The 14808-nt window shown below is 47.6% G+C and overlaps 2 protein-coding genes across 2 annotated transcripts in view; one reads left to right on the forward strand and one right to left on the reverse strand.

The window, feature by feature from the left end:
• Positions 1-11688, reverse strand: part of LOC125725150 (protein FAM126B-like) — a 33310-nt gene extending 21622 nt beyond the window's left edge. Inside the window, 1 exon segment of the mRNA XM_049001772.1 lies at positions 11164-11688. The gene's annotated coding sequence lies outside the window, so the exon portion shown is untranslated.
• Positions 11689-12585: 897 nt separating this feature from the next.
• On the forward strand, positions 12586-14512 carry ndufb3 (NADH:ubiquinone oxidoreductase subunit B3). The gene is made up of 3 exons (XM_049001938.1): positions 12586-12672; positions 13602-13731; positions 14131-14512. The coding sequence occupies exons 2-3, from the start codon at positions 13604-13606 to the stop codon at positions 14282-14284; spliced, it is 282 nt and encodes a 93-aa protein (XP_048857895.1). The 5' UTR covers positions 12586-12672; positions 13602-13603; the 3' UTR covers positions 14285-14512.
• Positions 14513-14808: the final 296 nt, after the last annotated feature.

A 14808-nucleotide genomic window follows, 5' to 3' on the forward strand; every position in this document is an offset into this window, starting at 1 on the left:
ACGGGCCGATTCCCGTCATCAAGTGCGCTTTTCTACAGCACCCCAGAGTTCCTGCACTAGCTGGCCTGTCATTTGAGTTACTCACGGACAGCCGATCATTTCCAAAACGGACGCCACCATGACGAGGACCTTCAAACAGCTTCAGAGAGAATCCCTGAACCACCTCCACTATGACTCCTCAAACCCCATGACCATCTTGAACTTAAGACAGGGAGCGAGACGGCTCCCTAACTTTGGCCTTAATAGCGGATCCAGTATCTGGCAACAGCCCCTGTTACCCAAATCTCACCACCTGTACTTCCTGGGTAGACTGATCTACATCAAATTACCTGGAACACACAAACCTCTTACTGCCATATTTGGCTCGGTCGGTCAGGTCGCCCTCTCCCAGTGTAAGAATGGAGGTCTCTAGCCTCTGCCTCTGGTCTGAATATGGAACAGGAAAGTAGCACTGCCAGCCAAGTGCTAAAGTATACTTCTTAAAACAAAAATAAAAGCAAAACACCAATGAAACGACCTCTTAAAACTCACATTGGCCAATTCCTGCTGGCCCCCGGACTGGCAGTCACTGGATCTTACCGTCCTTCAAACATCCTTCCTCCTAGGGTTGGCGTCAATCATTGAGCGGCACAGGTACTGGTAAAGCAGATCCCCAGCCCCCCACCCCTCACCAGCAGAATGAAAACCAGCCCATCCACAAGGAGAAAGCGGAGACACAGCCCTCCGGACCTGGCTAAACATTACTATTTATAACTTATTCATTCAGCAGAAGCTCTTGTACTGTCTGCTGTGGAAGGCAGAAAATATCAGCTGCCTCAGACGGGTCGGGGGGCTGCAACGGTACGCGGTACCGGGGTGGCCGGGTGACGCATGTGGCTCCAAGTGAGGGCAGCTACCAGAATACCTGTAGAAGCATCGTCGCTGCAGTTTGGGATGTGGGGGACAACGGCGCCCCCTGTGGGCTGCAGTCCACGCAATCTCGCAGCGCAGGGGTCTCCAACTCCAGTCCTGGAGATCTACCATCCAGTAGGTTTTCTATCCTACCTGGCTTATGATGAGCCACACCTGTTCCTGATATTTACCTGAGAACAGGTGTGGCTCATCTGAAGCCAGGTAGGATAGAAAATGTTGAAGCATTGAAACAACGTCTCACACTGCCTGACTCATTCAACTGCCAGATCTGGGGGTCTCACTGCCTTGCTTAGGGGGCACGTGCAGACGCAGCCAGACATGGCGAGTCCCCCAGCCCGGTCCCGTTCCCCCCACCCCGACGCGGCCACCAGCTGGTTGTGTTTTCCCCTGCGAACCGCTGACCCAGGCCATGGTGCTTAGAGCAGCCAGTGATGTCCACAAGCGGACCAGCTGGTCAGCGTTTTCCACACATCAATCACCCGACGAGGGACCGCTCATCACGTCGACGGGCAGTATTTTGAACAAGACAGAGCCGGTTATAATTAAAAATTTAAGTGCCTTGTGAATTTAATTGATGAAGTGTTGCATAAGGGTTTCTATTAATCAATTTTCACTATTGCAGTACCCATATATAGCCTTCGTTTCAGCTGACTGCAATTTGCCGTGCAGGTGGGAGGGGAAAATCTATTTAAGGAAGCATTTCTTTAGCAGGATCTAAAGATTGTAAACCAATGAGATGCACATTCTTTTCTCACGTACGTGCATTTTTCTCACATGACATCAGGGGACACGGGAAGTATCTAGAAATGTCTGGGCTACCTGACACCGTACATTTCCTTTCAAGGAGAACGGAATGCAGGATATGACACAATCTTTATACACCATCAGGGTATAAACGTCAGCATGTCAATAAAAACTCAGAATTATGTACTTTCACTTACAACTGCATTTTAAATACATACATACATATATATCACACGCCAAACCACAATACCCTGTGGGTCACGTACGTGCCTGCTTTGCTTACCGTCTTCTATTAATAATGATCAGCTTCAAAACGATATAGGCAGTACTATTGTAAAAAACAAAAACAACTATTTTCCTTTATAAAATAGCATCATAAACTCAGACTTTGCCACATGGGGTGGAAATGAAAACTTCCAGACACAAGACAGGCGACATTCTTGACCACAGGCGGCGCTCTCTCTGGGGCGCCGCAGCCCGGAGATCCGCTGAGAGTCACACGCCACAGGATGCGACGGCTTCCTGTTCTCGCAGGGAGCTGGAGGCGGAAAACGTCAGCAGCCCCTGGAGACTGACCGTATCAGAGGAAGCCTGGGAGGTCCTGATTGCCGACGTCGAGCGTAGGCCTCCCGCCCTCCACACAGCGGCTCTCGCCCGCTGGGCTTACGCCGAGCCCCCGTAAACACCGGGTTCCAGCCCACCCAGTCATTTATTTAATTAGACCCTTAAAACGTCCTGCTCCAGATCCTGCGCAGAGTAAACATGGCAAATTACAGTCATTACAATTACAGTCATTCTAGGTGTGTTTCTGCTACTGGAAATAATAAATCCACGTATAAAAATTCACAAAGTTGAGGTTGTTCACGGGTCTCCATGAAAATCAAAGTCAACCAAGTATGCATGTTTAGAAAGTCTGGTGTGTTTCTCAGTGGATTCCACGATCCGGAAACAAATTAGCGCAACTCAAAATTACCTGCCGAGAAATCCTCCTTCAATGAAATGCCAATGTACAACGCAGTTGGAAGATTCATGAACTAACCACACCTAAGGTTACCCATGTATGAAGTAGACTTGGCAAAATGCCCAGCGTTTGACATCGGCCTTCTTCCTGATACTTGAACCCTCAGCTTCCATCTTACATGCCCCCACTGAAAAGACCCAGCTCCTGGAGAACTCAGTGCTGGGTGTGTATGGACACCAGACAGCCAGCAGTCTGGAAGGGGTGGTCAGCACGCTCAGCCCCACAGACAGCCCGTGCCAGAAGGCCACCACGGTGGGGAAAATAACGAAATGCATTGATTGCGGAGAATATGCCAAGGAAGCAGAACACCGCCTCTTCATGCGGGGGCCCTACTGTGTGGGCCATGCAGCGGTCAATAGCACACATTAAGATGCATGCTTGCCCAGTTTTCACCCCCCCGGGAATGACAAGGCGGGGCCATTTCACTATTTGGTGTTGCCTTTTTTGGCCATAAGAGAGCCTACTTTCACCACGACACACGACAGCTCATTACCGAGTGGACAGAATAGACCTCAGCGAAAGAGTCAACCAAACAAAGGTCACCGCAACCTGCGAACGATCAGAGGGCATTGAGTCAGCCTTTGGAGAGGACGGACCCTCGAACACTGCCCGATTGTGTCACAGGGAAAGGAGTTACTGGCTATTTTCCCAGCAGTAACCATTACCACCCAGTTCCATCTGGAAGGAGGTCAGCAAAAAAGGGCAGTTCAGTGGCTCAAACCACAAGCAAGACGACTTCACCAAAATGACCTCTTATCGTCTTTCATGCGACGGCCAGCAGGCAGCGTTGAGACACACTCTCCCTGCACCATATATGGCACCCGAGGACAGAAAATAAATTAAATGCAGAGTTCACCGTTACAAAGGACAACGAAGACAATCATCTTTCTCTCAGATACAGCATTTTAAGGGGCATTCATCATTTACAAGCATTAAATGTATAGTCTTTTAGGCCTATCGTCCAATTTATTCATTCAGTCTTTTCAAACTTGTTTTTCTGTGTGAGAAAAAACAGAGGTGGCTGTTTTTTTCTTTTTTAAAGCGACGTTTTTAAAAACGAGACGTAAAAGTGGCCGGTCCGTGAAAGAGCAGCGTGACTGACTGGAGCTGTTGGTAAATAAGTGTGAAAGATGGGATGGAAAGCTTAAGTCCCCAGGGAGAGCAGATTGACTGACTTGTCATAGGCCATTAACCTTCCGGCTGGAGAGGTAGGAGGCTATAATCAGGCAGGAGAGCGTGCCCCCGCCCTCTAATTCAGTCAGCATTACTCTCGAAGCAGGACAGCGCCGGATGGTAAAGCAGCCTGCATGTTTACGCAGTCACACCAAATCGTATCGCCCCGAATTGAGGCATCAAACAAGCCGGCTGGGCGGAATCCAGCCAACCCCATGATAAGGGTTCATTTGGTTTGACTTTGGCTTGGGAGTAGAGGAGACAGAGATCCAAGCAGATGATTAACGAGGGTGTCAGATACGTAGCTGTGCATTTTTTTGCACCGAGATTGCAAAGAAGTTTCATCTTCCTCAGTAAATGATCAGTGGGACCCATAATGTATAAGAGACAACATGGCCACCAACAACTAGTCCAGACGAGCGTGAGCCAGTTTGATGTGTATAGCAACAAACGCTCCTTGTCACCCTATGTAGGAGAAGATGAGGATCCACCTCAAACTGAAGGTCTGCAGGCCCTCGAGGCTCACAGCCACATGGCAGGTGACTGAGGACGACGACACTAAGATCTCCGTGGATCTGGCCCCAGAAGCAAATTACAGGTAAATTCCACCAGGCGAACTGGGGACAAGACGATTGCAGGAACAAAGGGGAGAGTGGCTACCAAGGTATTTCATGACACAGTTTTCGAGGAAGAAACTTGTGGAGTTCATATCCGAGCACTGCTGCACCTTTGAGAAGATGAATTACCCATGCCCCCCCCCCCCCCCCCCGAGGACAGTGACTAACCTCACAAGCTGCTCACGTGTAAAACACAAGTCACTCTGTATCACTTGCAATAGAACTGTACAAGTAAAAAAAACCAGTAATTATTGATGGCCCTGAACTGACCAGCCTATTACCGGCATATTTACCTTTTGTTCACCTGAAGGGTTCTGGCCTGAATCAAAACCAGTGGACCTCACCATTACAATACACAAGATTCTGGGGAGACGCACAGGGCAGACGCACAGGGCAGACGCACAGGGCAGACGCACAGCGCTTTCCGTTGGCCTTCAACCAAGCAGCACACAGCATCAGGGACTTTCCCCAAGAATGCCAATTAATCTATGGTGCGCTAATTAAAGCCAGAGGGGTGGGAGAAGCACTACTAACGCCTAGCTGGGGTTCTGCCCTTAACCTACCCTTCACTCTGTAAGGTGCAACGGCCCGTGACATCACCACCCTACAGACAACACACTGAGCAGGAAAGCAGATGGAACTGGCTGGAAGAGGACACCCCCCCCAAAGCCAATACCCCGGCTTCATACAAACCATCTCTACGCAGCTAAGGAGGCGGTTGGAGGTCAGACACCAAAAAGTCAAATTTGAACATTTCAGAAACTTAATAATTAAAACGCTAAAGAACCGGAAAGTCCACGAGTGGCAGTAAAAAGGCACCAAAAAATGGTTCTGTGGACCCCAGAGCTAAGAGGGTAACAGGTATATGGTTTCTAGAAGGTATTTTCCCAGTCATCTTACCCTGATTCAAAGGTTTATTCCTGACCCTTGACTTTGGACACACAAGAATCTGTAAATCGTAGTATTTCCATGGTAACCAGGGACGGTTACGGTAGCACAGACACCGAGCTGCCCATGGGAGCATCAGCGGCCCAGTTCTGCACTCCTGAGACCGACATCTATGCCTTTACAAGAACATGAAGATCACACCCCACCTGACACTGGCTCTGTGAGACAGTTAGGGTCACAGCTGAGCACTGAAATAAAAAAAAAGAGGCGGAAAAAGGTCTGACAATAAGGAAAAGGGAGGAGGGGGTTTATAGAGAGTTATTTGGAGAGGTGATTCACTGCAGGAGTGCAGGAAACAATGGAGCCGGGATTCCGAGGATATCTTCGACAATGGCGGCGATAACAAGGCTAGTTGGCTGGTCACAAACACAAAGGGTGCCCTCATCACGGAGGCGGTGCGCCAACCTCCACACAGCAGGGCCCGTCCGCCCACTTCCATCTGGGGGCCGAGCCTCAGGCACTGAAGGCTACTACTTTCATTACAGTCTCCACACCATGGGGGGGGGGGGACAACATGACAGCATCTTCGTACTTAAATGGGCTTCACCACTCCGGCGGCTAGTACTAGCTCCCATCTGTGGGGAAACAAATACTGGTGCACCATGGAGGCCGAAGGGAGAACAGCTTCATCGACATAACCCGGCCAAAAGGACCCAGGCTCCATGACAGTCCATTGGCCAGCTGCGCGGGAATTTAATGAGAATATCTAAGATCTCCATTTCGTTCTGATTGTACCACACAATGTCCTGCGTTGACCAAAGTGCCTGTATTAACAGCTTTGCAGGAATAATTCCCGGGGGCGAAGACCAGCTGCCACAGACTAAGCAAATGCTCAAAACTGGTCAGCAATCCCTAATCTGGAAAGACTGGAGAGTGTCTCTACTGATCGTATCTAGTGATCATGGGTATTCACGACTCCCCAGGAGGGCTGTGGCGAAAACCAAATGTTACGATACAAAATCTGGAATGTGCCGAACGTACAAGGGGAAAGGCATCGTCAACCCAGTCTGGGCTGCACTCATGTCACCTGTGCTGAGGTGGCAGCGGAGCGTAGTCAGTAAACGACTCATTGCATTAACACTCCAGTCACATGACTCGCCATCTCCTGAGTCGGCCTGCACAGGAGTCAGAGGCACTTGCTTCACGATACAGAACAAGAGGACACAGTAGCAATCTATGAGCACCACAGACAGACAATATGGGGGGGGGGCGTTTTAGAGCATGTCTCTAAAATGGTAAGACCAGCCAGCAATGCTGTTGGTAACTACTCTGCACACACTCACTTCTGCAGGAAACTATCAGTGAACGGAAGCCTTTAGTTATAGACATAACGATGCAACCATCCACCATTCTACTGTGGCCATCAAGCCCTTAATTCTGATCTTTTAAGGAACAGTCTGCCCCCTCTAGCAGCCTCGGCGCGAACATGCCAAAAATACTACATAAGTTTTTCATTATATTTCACTTTTGGTGGCTCCATATTTCTAAAAGGCTTAAAACTTCATCCCTCACGTCAGCTGCAAAAGCCTGTTCTGCAGGCTTTAAAACCTAGAACTGACTGTAATTCAGCATTCCGCATGCGAAAAACCCCTGACACATGCATAGATGTCGAACGGTCTCGAACGTCACACTGCTTCCGCGGTCCACGCACCTCCAGCTCACAGTGCGACAGCGTGGAGATCCTGGTGTGCTCCTTATCATTAAAAAGGCAGCACACAGATAGCACCCCCCACCCCGCACCCCGAGACACTCTCTCCTCACTCGCCTGCCACCAGTTGTGTGATCACAGATTGAGATGATGGGCAAGAACCCTGCAGTGGTCCCTGTGGCTTTGGCAGGTGTATAGAGGGAAACCCATCGAGTGGAGGAATGACAATGAGCAGGCCTATGTCTGCATGGGGAATTACAGCATTTCCCTCAGCATTAAAAGGGAGAATCGATGAAATCGGGTAACACATCATCTGCTAGTAAAACAAAAGGTCTTATAAGTCAAATCTAACAGTCGCCTCAAAACCCGGTTTTAACGCACAAGTAATTTCCTTGCGTAAAATCATTTTTTGAAAGTAAATGAAAGCAAGCTAACGCCATATATAAATATAAGTACTGTAACAACAGCTAAGACTCTCAACTATACTCCCCTGCATTTACAAAGTTAGAAAAGCAGACAGGAAATGCGAAAACCTACAAGTTATTTTTAGTCGTGAAGGTATTACTTCCCTTTCAGCGGCCTTTGCGACATTTTGTTGTCGTGAACTCCTAAAGAATCCTGTCTTTCTTTGCTCTGCCATGACAACTTCCTCGCCATTCCCATCACACATTTACTCTGAGGGCGCGCCACCAGCACCAAGAATAGCTTCCTCCGTGTCCCTCCCAACCCAGTCGCTACATAAACTTCTGCTGACCTCAGGTAACTAATACTTGCGGCTCAAGCAGGTAAAACTGGACTATTTCCAGTCTACAAACACGTGATATTTTAAAACAGCTTGATCAGAAATAAAGCAACACAGCTCAAGATACTCAAGATACACATTAGCAGGCACCCCCCCCCCATGCTGAAATGGGAGTGTGTGGAGAGTGGACTTGGTAATGACAGGACAGGGAGGGATCATGGCAACATGTCCCTAGGAGGGGGGGGGGATGGGTGCAAGCGCGAGTACTCTTCCATCGCATAGGAAGATTGAAAGCTCCGTGTGCCAGATTTTAGAGCCAAAACAGCCCCCTTAAGCGCAGAATAAACAGCGAAATACAAAAACCGACGCAGCCTTTTCATACATTAGTCACGAAGGACACTGACGAAATCTGCAGACCGGAACAGAAGTTTGTTGACGACTGTTTACCAAGACAGCCGTCACAGAATGACAGCAAGAGTAGGTGTGATCACCTCGGACAATAGCTCTGTGTTCCTCAGCTTTTCTTGTAGCACCTCACCAGCCAAACGGAAGTCAACAGTCCGCCTGCCCTAATGGTGGAGGAGTGGGCTGAGGGGTCCAAGCAGCCCTGAATAAAAGCAGCACCCCTCCCCCCCCTTTCCTGGGAAAAAAAGCATTTGACATGTGTGTGATGAATCCACTTGACAAGCAAGATGTTCTGGCATATGATTAAGACGTTAGGTGAGCAGAGAGTAGGCAGACAGAGGAACAGAGCCTGGCTCCTGACCTGTCCTAGTCAGAATCGGTATGTTCTTCCTCCTGCAAGTCTGAAAGAAGAGAGGCAGCAATATTCAGTCAAATATTCCAGTATTTATCTCTAACCCATCTGGGTGGATGGAATTTATGAAGAGCAGGCCTGCAAAGCTGGCTCGGTTGCACTGCCGGCTTTATGGCATCTTGCATAACACGCATCGCATGCGCTCCTCTGGTTTCACAATATTTCCACACTTTGAATGGCATTTTCTTTTATTTTTAGAAAACTATGCTTTACCTCGGTCCCAGAGCACGAAACCTCGCTCTGCGTGCAGGTGTGCATAGCCGACACAAGGCCTAACTGGGTTAATGACTAACCACTAGTGCAGAAGGTATTGTCAGTGCAGAAATGTCGTTACAGAAGGTAAAATAAAGTTTGCAAACTAATCATTCACTGGAACAAAGCCTGACCCCTTTGCGAGGTGTCCTTTGACTTAGTTACTGGGTTTATTCGTTTGCTTAGCTGTGTATCCACAGAACTAAAATACCTAAATTCCTGATCCAAACAGCATTTGCATTTTTAAGTTCCTGACACTACTGTGGAGGTAGCAGAAGGCCACGAAAAGCCCTTCTTGTTCACCTGAAAAGTTACAGCCATCCAGGTAGAAAGGGAACAAGGATTTGGTCTCCATTTTGATCACGTTTCGGAAATTTGCAAAACGCCGTTCGGGGCACAGATCAGAGGTCAGACTTAATCCAGGCTGGAGCATTAGCCAATAAATCTGCTGCAGGATGGAAGCTCTTATCCAGGCCAGAGATCCCGGCAATTATCACGTCACGTGCAGTCTGCCGGAGTCCCGACCGACATGCAAAGAGGCGAGATCGACGTAGACATGGAAGAAAAACCACATAACCGTATCACGAACAGAACTGGGAAGTGGCACGCTTGGTAAGGCTCTGCAGAAATCTTCATCTGAGTCCAGATCATTTATTGAAGGTCAAGGGCCTACTTGAGATCCCACTGTTGCATGCATGATCCAGCCCACTCAGCAAGGCCACTCCACAGATCTGGAGCCTGGATAAATGGAGGAGGTCTATCCCACACGAACCCCAAGGGCGAATCTAGGGGCTGCAACGTGACCCTCAGGCTGACAGTCCCTTTCCAGGCTCCTCTGTACCGTTGATTGGAACCCGAACCGGTCCCCTTGCTGTTAAGTAGGTCAGGGCTGGAATTGATCTGCGAGAGCGACACCACGGGGACATGTGCGTCCCTGGAAAAAGACCCGACCTGGACCACGTCACCGATTCCCCCCCCTCCCCCCTTGCAGCTCGATCATCCGGGACCAAATACACAGCATCTCGCGGGAACCACGCGGAGCATAATGCTTCCTCTTGGGACAGAGCCAGCGACTGCATCCCATACTGCTGCCGCCTGCACCAGTCGTGCTTTTCCAGAGAAGAGATGCAGAGAGCGCCAAGATGAGAAGGAAAGTCATAGGGTGAACGTCACAGCATGCGTGACTGGCTCCGTTGGGGAGGTAATCCAATAATAACACAATTTCAAATTCAGGTGCACTTCTCAAAATCCACATGCAGACATAGTTAAAATTAAAAAAGCACCGAGGTCCAACCCAGTTCTATCGCTGGATGTTGCTAACAGGAGCTTTTGGTGACAGTCTTACAAGACTCAAAAATAACCTCTCCCGAATATTATTGCCACTCTGGGTGCCCCAAGCACACTTCTAACACGCGTGGGATTCCTGGTGAGTTCAGCGGCCGTATTCACCGGCAATCGGCAGCGGATCCGCAGCCCTCGCGGCGTGACGTTCGCGCTCAGTCTCATCCCTCGCGCATCCCCGGCGAGACCCCCGCGCGACGCAAAACACACGCAGCACGGGCGCGCGCGCACGCACAGACACACAATTATGTATGTGTGTTTGTGTATATATATATGATATGTATAATATATGTGTGTCATATATATGATCAGGGTATTCTGCCTGGCTAGTTAAGATGCTTCACTGCAAAGCAGCCGGGTGGGGGTGGGGGAATGGGGTAAACACAGAAATGAATGAATAAATAAACTCGCGTATACAGACCATTGCATTATAGCGCATCCGATACATGTCCCTTTCTCTTTTGTAATTCACATCAGATTTCTGCGGTCTCAGCGACAACAAATCGACCGATGGTAGTCGGCCGGGCGTTTACGTAATCCATTCGCCATGCTCAATCCGGTACAGGTCACTGGCCGCTGCCGTCAAATCACGGGGTAATTCCACCGGGGCTGCAGGCTGTCCGGGTAGGAGCGATCGTGTCCCTGCACCAGGAATCACGCCTGTCCGGCGGGCACGGAACTCGGACCCGTCATGCCGATTGCATCCTGCTTATCGAACCCCCCCGGAGAGCGATGGTGGTGGTCGGGGGGGGGGAGCACACGCCGATTACGGAAACCGACACATTACAGCAGTTGTACATGAGCAGAGCAGCGAGGTAATTTGCAGCACCGCCACGTAAAAGTCTGAATCCGCCCGGCCGGGCCAGCCTTCTCCGAATGAGAAATCGCCAGTTATTTTTACTGTAAAAGTTCAGCGGGCGAGCCAGCTTTTACGGAAGCCGTACTTACCTGGGAAATCTCCGCAGAGCGTCCGGCTGTCTTCTAACCGGATAGTCCCTTAAAATAAATAACCCAAGTCCTTGAAACTAGCAGGACGCCGTCAGGGAGACCGGCGCCACACTGATCGCTGCCCCTTCGCTATGAACTCATTCCTGCGCGGCCAGCCGGACAGCCACCATACGTTCCCAGTCCTCGGTGCACTGGAATAATTCGCATGTGTTTCACTTCACGATCCCCCCCACCACCCCCTTCCTCTAGTCAGTAGCCCCGGGTCCGGCCTGAGTGATTCCCGGCTCTCCAATACAGCAGCAGTCTCCTTCCTGCCAGCCCCGCTGCTCCACCATCGCACGCTGCCATTGGGCGGCCGGCTTAGGGGCTCCAACGAGCCACTCAATTGGCCGCGTGGACGTGACTCAGGCGGTGCGGCGCTTGCAGGAGGCGGCGAGGCAGGGAGGTGATATATAAAGGTACAACCTGGGATGTTTGCTCACGCCAGGGAGAAGAAGCATCGCGGTGCGTGAATGTAAAGGGCTGGTCAGCAATGGGGCGTTTTTTTTAAGCTCCTTTGGGAGCACAGTACATGGTAACACATCTCCCTCACTTCAGTCACGTCCAATCATATATATATATAGCAAAATATAGTAATATGTACAAGAGAACATCCCGTTCTGCTGTTAACACACACACACACACACACACACACACACACACACATATATATATGTATATATATTCTTTAGTCTGACGCACTCTAATTAAAGATCTTCAATTTATCGTTTGATCTTGTTTGAATTGTTCCTTATATATATAATTCAACCGACGTTATGCAATTCTAATGAAAAATGATTTTGTTAAAAGGTATTTTATAAGGAATGAATTCTAGCATAAACCGCAAAATAGCCTGTGTACGGTATCACGAGGGTCACCATGATCAATTAGTGAAATATATCACCGCTCATATTTATCTTTCTATTGATGATATCACATTGTGGGTGAGCCATAATCCAAATATGCATAATTGGATAACCTGTTTTTGTTACGTGTAGTTCAGATGTATTTATTTTTTTGCCCAGTTCGTTTGTAATGCACATTTATGCTTATATTTAAATTAATTTTATTCATAAAGTTATTTTTATGTCGTGATATGTTGGTCTCATATCAAAGGTGCCCTGAAAAATTCATTATCCATTTGTCTTACTTTATTTACTTATTTTATACGGCCTTGTGAATGCGATTCATAATATAAATTTGTACATTTATATGTATTCCTTTTTATCTAACAGCAGAATGCTGCATCGAGAGACTTTTAAGACCAATTTCACATTCCGTCATAAAATTAAAAACACTTTCTAAAATAATGGTTCAATAATAAGTTTAACTGTTAGCGAGCTCCATTTATAAGGATCTCAAAATGCGTTTCGTTTTTTTAAAATTGGCCTTCGTCAGCTACCGTAGAAGAGAGGTAAAAAAAATTGTGAAGCGTTTCCTAGTAAAGGTCATCAAGGCTCCTAAACCAAGGTATTATTTCTGGACGTTTTTAATTGTTTATTTAATTATCACTGTTTCAGATATGTATATGATGCTCCTAGCGATCAGAAAAATGGCTAAAACTTTCATTTAGGAATGCGAAAGAGATAAACCAAGACATACTCATTAGAGGCTGCTAGTTTCGTAGCTATCTAGATTGGATTTGTTCTTTAATACTTGCTTACTGGTTTACAGTATTTGTGGCCATCTAGCTGCGCTTTGCAGTGTGGTATTTAGCGTAATGTTATAATATTCTTGTATCATGTAATCGCATTAGTTACTTGCTGGTGTAATAATTTAGAAGGCTATACCCTTTAGCTGGTTAGTTGCAGGATTGTGGGTGGCTTTGACATCGTATGGATTTAGTCTGTTTTCGAATGTATTACTCACTCTTAAGTAAAACTGAATTTGCCAGACAGTTAACATTTCGTGTACATTGCATGATTGACAACTTTGCTGAATGACACAATAAGGTTGTTACATCTGGGATTTTAATGTTTCTGCCACATATTTGCACCGAGTCTGGCTATAAAGTTATAACATGTGTATTATAAAATTGTTTAATTGACCTTTTATAGCACGCACTTACCAAGTCATGCAGGTGCCTTGCTTAAAAGTATAAGGGTAGTTTCCTGCATACGATTCACTTTCCATTTCATTTATACTATTCAGTCTTTTTTCCTAAAAGAACACCTTGCTGTTTGTTCGGGTGACACAGTGTATCAGTGATTAGCACAGTAGCTTCACACCCACAGGGTTGTGTGTTTGGTTCTGTTAACTGTGGGTACTTTACGTATGAAGTACACCGACAATTTGTACTTAATCTAGTCAGTTATAGTTTCCACAGGCGTTGAAATGAAAAGGTGCACAGCTCTGCACATAAAAATGGACCATGACACCGTTTCTGTAATCGTGAGCAGCCATGGGTGGCGATCATGGACATGGGAAGCTGTCTATGCCGGACCATAAGCAGTGGAAAGTGGAGGGGACCCCGATGGAATTCACTCGGGAGAGACTGGCACGCAGGGGGCTGAGGGACCCATGGGCCAGGTGAGAGGGCGGGTCTGTATGACCTGACCTACAGTCCTAACGGCCTTCTTCCTCTGAATTATTTAACCTATTTTTCTTATGAATAATAATTTTTCTATGTGTAGCTTTTATATTTGGCTCGTTTTCTAGGACTTCATTTAATTTACTGTCTTACGTTAAGTACCTGGGCAAACCTTTTGCTTGACTGGGAAATCCTCTGGTCATGTGACTACAGTGGTCTTTATTATTATTATTATTATTTTATTATTATTAAATATCCTTATCTGGTGGGCTTGTCCAGGTCGTAATAGATCAGTGGTGTTGGGTTTGATTGTGAACCTACATGTCTGTATTTTTGAGAAGCATCCAGTAAATGTTACATTTTGTTTTATGTTTACTTCCTCCCACTCCTCCCTGCAGGAATGAGGCGTGGCGTTACCTGGGGGCTTTCACGAAACCGGTGACCTTTTCACACGTCTTATTCCGAGGTTTTAAGTGGGGCTTTGCTGCATTCGTGGCCGCTGTTGGTGTGGAGTATGCCCTCACCGGCCCCCACAGGAAGTCCGAACACTAATGCCAAGGTGTGACCAGACGGTCGATGGAGCCGCAAAGGGACATTGTCTTTACATCCCCCTGTCGAGATGCTTTTCATTTAAGAAAAAAAATAAACCTTTCACCCTTTTTGCTCCCTCCTGTCCAGTGTTCATGGGAGAAGACAGACCCCTTGTTACATCTGCGCCAGACTTTACATGGCGGATGTACAGAATGTGTAATTTTAGTGTAATAAATATTAACAACTCAAGTGTTTGTTACTTTAATATATGAGCAATACCACACACACACACACACACCAACAGAGTGGAAATAAGGGGTGGCATGGTGGTGCAGTGGTTAGCACTGTTACCTCACACCTCTGTGACCTGGGTTCGAGTCTCCACCTGTGTTACATGTGTGTGGAGTTCGTTGTTCCCTGCCTCGTGCCCATTGCTTCCAGTATAGGCTTTGGACCCCCCGCGACCCAGTAGGATAAGCGGTTTGGAAAATGGATGGATGGATGCACGTTTTGTTGTTGCAGACTGTGGGGTGTTAATGACCACA

The sequence above is a fragment of the Brienomyrus brachyistius genome, unplaced genomic scaffold (genome assembly GCF_023856365.1).
Source record: "Brienomyrus brachyistius isolate T26 unplaced genomic scaffold, BBRACH_0.4 scaffold62, whole genome shotgun sequence".
NCBI lineage: Eukaryota > Metazoa > Chordata > Actinopteri > Osteoglossiformes > Mormyridae > Brienomyrus > Brienomyrus brachyistius.

Bases quoted from the DNA above. Each gene is read 5' to 3' on its own strand.
- ndufb3 (XM_049001938.1), top strand. From the start codon at position 13,604: ATGGGTGGCGATCATGGACATGGGAAGCTGTCTATGCCGGACCATAAG. The intron at 13,732-14,130 runs GTGAGAGGGCGG...TCCTCCCTGCAG, and splicing joins CTGAGGGACCCATGGGCCAG to GAATGAGGCGTGGCGTTACC.